Source organism: Corylus avellana, chromosome ca10 (assembly GCF_901000735.1).
Source record: "Corylus avellana chromosome ca10, CavTom2PMs-1.0".
In the NCBI taxonomy this organism is placed as follows: Eukaryota; Viridiplantae; Streptophyta; class Magnoliopsida; order Fagales; family Betulaceae; genus Corylus; species Corylus avellana.
In genome coordinates, this window is record NC_081550.1 from 2,156,721 (window position 1) to 2,166,603 (window position 9,883).

General features: G+C 33.0%; 1 protein-coding gene across 3 annotated transcripts; it reads right to left on the reverse strand.

The window, feature by feature from the left end:
- Nucleotides 1-176: 176 nt before the first annotated feature.
- On the reverse strand, nucleotides 177-5,022 carry LOC132163925 (aldehyde dehydrogenase family 3 member F1-like). 3 transcript variants are annotated; one of them, XM_059574302.1, is made up of 10 exons: nucleotides 4,762-5,022; nucleotides 4,090-4,158; nucleotides 2,580-2,676; nucleotides 2,250-2,456; nucleotides 1,806-1,930; nucleotides 1,539-1,643; nucleotides 1,268-1,440; nucleotides 1,050-1,140; nucleotides 765-914; nucleotides 177-669 (listed from the first exon to the last, which is right to left on the reverse strand). In XM_059574302.1, the coding sequence occupies exons 1-10, from the start codon at nucleotides 4,957-4,959 to the stop codon at nucleotides 409-411; spliced, it is 1,476 nt and encodes a 491-aa protein (XP_059430285.1). In that variant the 5' UTR covers nucleotides 4,960-5,022; the 3' UTR covers nucleotides 177-408. The 3 variants fall into 3 exon arrangements, with proteins under 3 accessions (XP_059430285.1, XP_059430287.1, XP_059430286.1); XM_059574304.1 differs by lacking the exon at nucleotides 4,762-5,022 and adding an exon at nucleotides 4,387-4,518; XM_059574303.1 differs by having other exon boundaries at nucleotides 484-662.
- Nucleotides 5,023-9,883: the final 4,861 nt, after the last annotated feature.

Genomic DNA, 9,883 nt, shown 5'->3' on the forward strand with positions numbered 1-9,883 from the left:
CTTGGGTGGCGGAGAAGAGGAAGGTCAAAAATAAATTTTACAATGAATATTTGCAAAAGCGCCGAAAGAAAAAAGCTATTGAGGCGAAAGATATTGCCATAATAAGCTTGAGTCGCCTAAGTGATATGAGTATTCTTGAAACATGCTAAATAAAACAACCTTATATTTGAGCAAGACAATATCTCAAAGGACATATCTCTAAATCGGGTTGAAAGAATTTTCTCCGAACAAAAAATGTTAAATACTACACCATCATCCCACCCACGTCATATTCGGCTGATATAACACAAACAGCATTATATTCGGAAATAAAATAAAAACATAATTGTTTTGAGAAATATTTCCTCTCTTTATACAAAGACAGAAAAGAAACTTGAGAGTTGAGAGAAGATCATGTGAATGCATCACTCAGTGAAAATATGAAGCTCGTTTAGACCTTTTCAAGCCCAGAATGACAAGGAGTAATCCAATATAATTGTAATTGTAGGCACAGTCAAGGAGTTGCAGCTTCTGAGTGTTCCATGGAGGAAATCTAAACCACAATTCAGTCAGGAAACTTCTTCTTAATATGGCCTTCTCATGGCTGAAAGTGTCAAACGAGAACTTTCCATGGTATCTTCCCATCCCACTTTCACCAACTCCTCCAAATGGGAGGGTGTCAGCTGCATACTGCACACATAGCCAATACAAGCCTTTAAACTATCAAGATCATATATATATATATATATATATATATATATAGCAGAGAGTTACTGATAACATACTTGAACAAGGGCATCATTGAATGTGATGCTTCCAGATGATGTTTCGGATATAATCCTTCTCTCTAGAGATTTATTTTTGGTGAAGCAATAAATAGCAAGTGCTTTAGGCATTGAGTTTATGAACTGTATACTGTCCTCAATATTCTCCAACTATAAAACCAAGAAAATATATGGTATTTTAATCAATTATATAAATATATTGTGCTAACGAATTTAGATAGATGTACATAATAAGTATTTGTATATATATATATATATATATATACTTGCTTATGTATATCTTACTGTAATTATTGGAAGCAATGGGCCAAAGATTTCTTCTGTCATGATTGCTGCTTCAAGCGGGGGATCCACCAAGATTGTTGGCTCTATGAACCTGCATAGAGGTTTATAATATGCAAATATAAGAACAAAAAAAGAGAAAGAAAGAAAGAAAGAAAGCTTAAATAATATATATAGGCAGCATATATGAACAAAAAAAGAGAAGAGATTATGCTGTTTACAAGTTATCTTCGTCCAATGAACCACCATAAACAATAGAAGCTTTAACTCTGGGGTCGTTCAAAAGATCCTTCAATCTCAAGAAATGGTGTTTGTTTACTATCCTTCCAATACTGCATGATTCCTTTGGGTTTTCTCCATACATTTCCTTGATCATGGCCTTAATGTACCCTACCTAATTACAAGACCATCTCATTTCAACATATTGCTGCATTATAAACTAATTAAGAAACTTTTGAATTACACATATATATACTTCTGCTACTTTCATACCAAAGTGGGTGTAGATTTCTTTTCTGCAAGCATATAATCTATTGCAATGCATGCTTGACCAGCACAGGACCCACATTTCGCCATAAGAATTCGCTTTGCAGCAAGCTTGTGATTAGAGCACAAAATGACTCCAATAAGCAAATTGTTAACATGAAATTTTTATATAATAAATTTTGGACACTAAAATAGAAACAAAAAGGTGTTTAACCAATCATGTGACAACAAAAAAATCATATATATATATATATATATAAATGTTGAACTTACCTTAGTTTCCCAAGAACTAGAAAGGGAATCAACAATAGCAGGGCATTTTCCACCCAACTCCAGAGTAACAGGTGTCAGATGCTTCACAGCCGCAGACATAACAAGCCGTCCAATCCGTGCACTTCCTAGGATTAGTTTTAACCTTTAATTCTATTTTCCAAATCCCAAATACAGGAAAGAATGATAACATCAGCTTAGCTGCATAATCTATTGTATTGAAAAATGCTGCGTGCACTTTTAAGTGCTTATTCCCTTACGCGACACTAATGATATGGAATATACAAATTTTTTGGCTCAAAACTTTTTTACAACATAAAGCATAAGAACATGATGATTTTCAAACCGTTCAATGAAAAGAATAACTTGAATTCACGTAATTTTAGAATCTACAATTTTTTTGAAAACTATAGGGGATCTTTATCTGCATTTTTCTGTTGTTTTTACCTGTAAAGAAGATTTTGTCCCATTTCTGCTGTAGGAGTTGTTCACCAACAGCTGGTCCACCTTGGACAACCTTGACAGCATTATTGTCCATGTAAATTGGGATATTATTTGCTAGAAAAGCAGCACATGAAGGAGCCAATTCCGAGGGCTTCAGAACCACTGTGTTTCCAGCAGCTATTGCCCCTATCAGAGGTTCCAAGGACAGTCCTATATTTTGTAACAAAATGGCAATAATTTTATCATAATTAATTATGTTGGGAAAAAAAAAAAAGAATGAATAAAAGCTATTATAAGGTTTTGAATTTTTGTTGTATAAAGTATTTCACTCACCAAAGGGAAAATTCCAAGAAGATATAATGAGGACAAGGCCAAGAGGCTCGGGAACAACTTCTGCAGTGGTGAGCAAAGCAATTTGTGGCAGTGTAGCCTATCAACCATGCATTACCAAAACGTTAGTATCTGCATATCTTTCTTTCGAAGAGCTTCCTGAATTTATTATTTGGTCACCCAAAATATGGGTTAAATACACTTAAGCCCATGAAGTACTTATTAAATCATCATTTGTCCTAAAAAATTGAACCGATAGAAAGAGGTAAATTTAATAATTTAATTTATATTTTAACATTCTCCATCACATGTAGGCTCAAACTCTTACTTAAAATGTGATGCGCCTTAGCCCTTCTCCTCCTAAGAAAACAGTTTTGAGAGGAGGAGAGAGTAGATCTGCTCCCTCCTCCTCCCTCTTTCCCCTTCTACTCCCTGCTCCTACTCTCCCCTTGCCCTTTTGGTTTTTTTCTTTTTTCTTTATGTTTGTAGGTGTTCTCCGACCAGATCAGTAACTTCGGCCTCTCAGCTATGCGTCCGTCCACCTTCCACTATGTTGTGCCGTTAATCTCCTCACTGGCCGCTGCTGCTGCTTGTTAGTTGTTTGTTTATGTTTTTTGTTTTGAATAAGAGGTTTCTTCTCTCTAGATCTGCCCTCATAAGTGAGGAGGAATAATTAGGTGTGAGTGGTTATTTCTCACAACTTGGATAATTAAGTGTGAGGGGTTATCTATCACAACCAGTTTAAATAAATTTTGTTATGAAATTTGACTACCTATGTCTTAGATCTAATTTGCTCAAAGCAGATCTGCTCTTTAACTGTATTTGTACATGAGTTAGCAGAAGATTGAAATCATAGATAACACTTGATTGTAAGAATTTTTGTTTGTATTTATGATTTTGTAACCTCATAGCATATGGCTATGATTAGAACTTTATGCTTTGTGTTGTAAGAGCTTTTTGCTTTGCTCTATAAGAGCTTTATACTCGTGATCTTTAATCAATGAAATCCTTAGATTTCCATTCCAATAAAAAAATGGATGCCAAACTCGTGAAATATTTAATTGAAATAGTAGGCGAATAATTTGCTCTTCCTTACTCCCCCTTACAAGAGTTGCGAGAGATCTGGCAAGTACTCAAGGTAATTTGGGTAAGTTTTCATTTCCTCCCACCCAGCCAAAAAAAAAAAAAAAAAAAAAAAAAAATTATCTTTTCTTAAAGGGCAAATTTAGTTTTTCAATGGTCAAAGTGAGGATATTTTCAAAAGATTTTGGTCAATTTTGGTTTTTCTATTCGTTCTAACGGAGTAGTGCTTTACCACAAAATGATAGTTTGATGTATCCAAATGTCACACTTGTCGATTTGGGAGGCTTTTTTGAAAATGATAAATAGTTGGGAGGGCTTAAGTGTATTTATCCGGCAAAATATTATAACCTTTTTCTGCAGTTCTTCATTTCTAAAGCCATAAAAAATGCATTCCTTAAATGCTATACAAAGCCTTGATGGATGAGCTTACCTTTCTGCCTGACATCCATTCTTGTAAAGAATCCAATGCTAAATTCAGTGACTTTATCAAGGTTCCTATCTGCAAATGAGGACAGTGTACATATAGTAAGCCAAGCAAGAGATCAAATTTTTTATAATTTCCTAACCAAAAATGTATACTGCTGATTACATGCTTGTAAAGATATTGTTATCTATAAATTTGTGATTATTTTGAAATTTTATTTTCCAAAACACTTTCTGCTTGTGCTTAAATCAAGTAAGCGAACTCCTTCAAGTCGTCCTTCAACTTCTAGAGTGACAATACCACCTCCATCGGAGCATGAGCAGTAGATCGCTGCCGTTCATCATCGACAATGTATTTGGATTTCTCGCAGAGATTGAGACCGTAGGAAACATTGGAATCAGGGCCATGGACGGAGTACTCAAGCTGAGTACTTGAGCTCAGGAATCCCCTTTTGGCGACCCAAGCTCGAACACAAAAATGAAACTTGTGTCAAGTTCGAACTCGAGAAAAATTTAAATGAGCCGAGCTGGAGCAAGCACTAAAGCTCAGCTCGTTTTACACCCCTAAGTGTATGTAAAAAAATACTCATAACCCCATACGCTTAAAGTATAAATAGAGCTTAAAAAAGAAGAAGTCATAGTAATTTTGAAACAAGAAAATGCAAAAAGACATTGATACCTCATCTCTAAAAGCCTCAATGTGATGTTTTCCCAAGTCTTGCTTAAGAACCTTAAAGATATCTCGATCTTTCTCCTTTAGGAAAGTAAGCAAGCCTTTGAGCTGTGACTTCCTCCAAGATGCTTCCTTCGTCTTTCCAAGCCTATAATACTCCCTCAAATCCTCTACATCTCTTTCCAAACCTCTCACAGTCTCCATGGTTTAGAGCTAGAGAAACAGAAGTAACTTGACTCTTTGCTGCCTGCCTTGTTGGGGTTCATAAAGGCCTCTCGGCAGCATGAAGTGCACCAGCTCTCAGTTGTGACTGTACACTATTCCAACCAGCGTACGTACAGTAATGATGTGGGCTCAGATCAGATTCACTCACAGTTTTTTTCTAATTTATACCTGTTTTCACTTTTTGTTTTTACCAACTTCAAGAGAATTATTAGATAATATATATAAGGGGTAACTTTACTTTAGACCCTTGAATTACTATATGATTTGACAAGCTCCTCTCAAATTTTAAGACCTCTCAATTTGAATCTCTAAACTTTCAATTGCAGTCAATTTGAACCCATCCGTCAGATTTAGCCGTTAACTTCTAACGGAAATATCTAAAAGACTAAAATATCCCTGATTTTTCGTTTTTATTTATTTTTTAATTTGGAATTAAGGGTGGTTTTGAAGTTTGAGGAGATTTGTCAAATCATATGGTAATTCAGGGGTTTAAAGTGAAATTATCCCTATATATAACATTTTGGAGAAAGTCCACATACTCCTCTCAAACTACCACCTAATTGACAATGTCCCCCCAAACTTTAAATTGCGACAATGTACCCCCCAAACTATCAAAACATTGTCAATGTCCCTCTCATTGACGAAACTACCCTTAGTAAAAAAAATTTAAAAAAAATACTAAAATTTCTGGAATAACCTAAAATTAAAAAAAAAAATTAAAAAAAAAAATCTTTTTATTAGAAAAAGAAATTAAAAAATTTCTATTTTTTTTTTTTATATAAAAATTGAAAATTTTTCGTTTTTTTGTTTTTTTTGTTTTTTAAAGAATGTTTTCTTTTATAATTTTTAAATAAAAATTTCCGTTTAAAAAAAATTAAAATATTTTCGTTTAAAAAAAATAAAATTTTATTTTTAAAAAAAAATGTTTAAAAAAAATCTAAAAAAAATAATTTTTTTTTTTTTTAAAATAAAAATTTTGGTTTAAAAAAAATCGTTTAAAAATTAAAATTTTCGTTTTATTATTATTTTTTTTGAATTTTAGGGGTATTTTTGTCATATTGATAAATATATAGGGGCATTTTGATCTTTTTGCTAGCTTTGGGGGGATATTGACAATGTTTTGGTAGTTTGGAGGGTACATTGTCGCAATTGAAAGTTTGAGGGGGACATTGTCAATTGGGTGGTAGTTTGAGAGAGGTATGTGGACTTTATCCTAACATTTTTCATAGTTGGTGGCGATATGGATGGAACAGTCATGCATTTCATAAGGCAATAACCCCATTAATAGGGCACTATATTAATAATTAGAGGCAAATGTGATATGAATTCTGAGTCTATGTATGGTGAACAACGATAGGAGAATCGGTAGAAACATAACAATTTGTAGTATTTATGGGAGATGTGTAATCATCTACACTAACAGTAGGTCATTGTAGCATATATATTATAGCCTAGGTTTCGACAAGGTTCGTGAGGAGAAGGGGTAGAACAAGGTGTATGCGTAGAGAGGTAGCCCCTGAAGTTTTAAAATTTCTCATAAAATTTGCATGTTTATCCTCTAAAATTAATTTTTTACCCCGCCAAAAAAAATTCTTTTGAAGTTTTGTCTCCCCACCCCCTCCCAAAACCTAAATTTCTAGTTCCGCTCTAAGCAATTAAGGTCCCTTACAATTATTTGGAATTCCAGGGTCTACAATTCTTCGGATTCAAACCCTTCATTCAAAACTAAACGTCTAAATCTTTCCATGCCAAAAAAAAAGAAAGTAAGTAAATGGGTGATTGGCCGCCCCTTAAGGTAGAGGAGAAGTGCTAAAAAGCCAAACAAATGAACTCAATAAAATTTTTAAATTGACTTGACAAGAATTTTTAAATTAAAAAAATGCAATTCTTTTTTTCTTCTGGTCTGCCACGTCAGTTTAAATTTTTTTTTGAATTCATTTGTTTAGTTCTCTAACAACTTTCCAAAGTAGAGTGCATAGCCGACACCGTTTTACCATTTGATGGAGTGGTCGTTTCGAGTCTCTCACTTTGATCTTGTGTCGGCTAACAAATTTTGCCAAATCTATATGGGACAACATATTTAATGCCCTATGATCTTGGGTCGTACGTCGTCGACCCACAAATTATGCATAATCTATCTGGAACAATTGTCACCACCTAGCTCCTCAAATGATAAAATGTTAGTCATCCGCTTTTCAAAGGAGTGGCTGACAACTTGAAGTGATATATGGTCCGTTTATTTTTCTTTATTTTTTAACCCCCAATATATATATATATATATAATTCACATGAAATTCGATAAGTCTCCCTCAAATTATATATATATTAAATTCACATGAAATTCGATAAGTCTCCCTCAAATTAATTTGTAGATAGGGAGTGGGGGGCCGGGGTCCATAATACCTGCCCCCCATCAGTCTCCGAAATCGCCACCACATATTTAGTGCCCACAGCCTTTACTCCTCTCCTCTCATTTATGTTTCATAGCAAACACGCAGAGCTTGCTCCTCCCATGCCCTAATATCCTTACTTTATTTACACCGCTTGCTTCCAATAAGTCATGCATGGGTAACGGGATTAATTAATGCCCCAAAATCAAATGATTATTCCTCCCATGCCGTTCCATCGATCCTATTTACTAATTCGTTTTACCAAATTGGGTAACCGAAATGCCCCAAATGATTATTCCGTAATTTGGTTTGTTTACTATTTTTGGAAATAACTATTCTTCCAAAAAAAAAAAAAAAAAAAAAGAAGGAAAGAAGAATATGCATTTGTTTCCTAAAAAACTCATTGTGTGCTTTTTCTTTTACAAATAAAAAAATAATAATATTAACATGGGTGGCCGACCATCCCAGCTAGAGAACTAGAGAAGCATTGAGGGTGGTGCAACCACCTGAAGCCTTTGGTTGGGGTAGCGGGTGGTTGACCACTCATGGATATGATTTTTTTTTTTTTTTAAATAGGAAAAAAATAATGCTTGTTTTGGGTAAATAATTTTTACAGCTAGGATATTTTAGAAAGTTTGGACAAAATATGATTCAATTCTAGTAACAAAAACAAAAATTGGTCATAATAGACCCATATTTGGGTATAGAAGATACAACCCTAGTTTCGTTATTGAATTTCAAGCTAAATATATGGACCGTTTTAACTGAAATTCAGATCATGTTAAGGAACCGGATCATTTCCAATTAATTTGAACTAAAGAGCATACAATTTCTTACATTTAAGGGATTTTTTTTTTTCTTTCACCCCTCAAATGGATGCTAATTCGTCCTTTTGAGTGGGAAGAATCCCTTCTAATTTTTTTAATCTGTCTTTTCATCTATAAAAAATAAAAAATAAATAAATAAAGAAAATATTTTTTTTATGACGAATAAAAAAAAAAAATAGATGTTGGATGTGAAAGCCGCGCGTGCACCCTACTGGCTTCATTGACATTGGCATTGGCATTGGCATTGGCATTGGATGGGGGATATTTCAGACAATATTTTGAACTACTTTCTTTTAATTCCGAATATTCCAGGGTCTATTTCCAACCATTTTATATTTCTAAGGTTATAAACATTAATGCCACTTGCATGAAGATTAGATGGGGAATTAGGATTTTCTCAAAAAAGTAAAAAGATAAAAATATCATTTAAATATAATTAATTAGATAGTCTTTATTTCAAATAAATTAAAGAGGATCTTATTTCAAGATGAAGGACCTATAGCTTTAAATAAACTCACTTTTTAGATTCCGATTCATCACATCATGACCTTTTATTTAAGAGAAATGTTAGGTGCTCTCTTGATGTTTTCATTGTGTTCTCCTCGTCTTGTGTGAAAATTAATTTATAAAAAACTAAGTGAGATAAATAAGAGCAACTTTTTTTTTTTTTTTTCTATAAAATAATTTTCACATAGGATCAGGAGGATACGAGAAGATCACACTAGGAGAGCACCTAGAATTTTTCTTGAGAAAATGAAAATGTTAGGTGCTCTCCTGGTGTTCTTCTTGTGTCCTCCTCGTCCTAGGTGAAAATTATTTTATAAAAATCAAGTGAGAGAAATAAAAGCAACTTTCCTTTTTGTTTTCTATAAAATAATTTTCATATAAGATCAGGAAAAGAATACCAAAAGGGAAAATTAAGGTTGTAAAATGGTTGTACATATAGCATTACTCAAATCGTATAATTAGGTTATATACCCATTAAAATAGAGCGGTATTAATTAATGTTATTCAAAAATCTGAGGCAATTTTTTTTTTTTTTTTTTTTTGAACTCAAATGATGCAAATTAAGAAAATAACGACTGATGTCGTTTAAGTCTTAATGTTTTGAAATAAATAACTATCATAAAAATTTACCTAAATATCAGTTGGTCATTAATATTTATTACAAAGTAACGTAATTCGTACGAATACTATACTGATAAATAGGTGAGCTGAAAAACGTGCATCTTTTAAGACTTCTGTTAATGGTAATCCCCTATAATTTCTTTTAAATTTGAGATTTTTTAATTTATAAATTTCATCCGTTCATGATCTCATTTAAGCATCTAAAAAAAGTCATGTTTCAGTATTTAATGAGGAAACATGGCTTATTAAATTCCTTAAGGGTAGTTTTCTCATTTAATGCTGAAACATAACTTATTTTAGACGCTTAGATAAGATGAACGACTGATGTTTATAAATTCGAGAATCTCAATTTAAAGGACATTCTGAGGTATCTCAATCCATGGTAGGTAGTTTGTACAACAATAAATTAAGACCTTTAATTGGGGAAGCCAAATCTTTTTCTTCTTTTTGTAATATTATGCTAAACAGGGGCAAAATTAGAACGTTTTGTTTGAGGAAGCAAATTTTAAAAAATAAAAAATTCTTAGAGGGTAAAAGTTAATTTTTAAAGGTGTATTA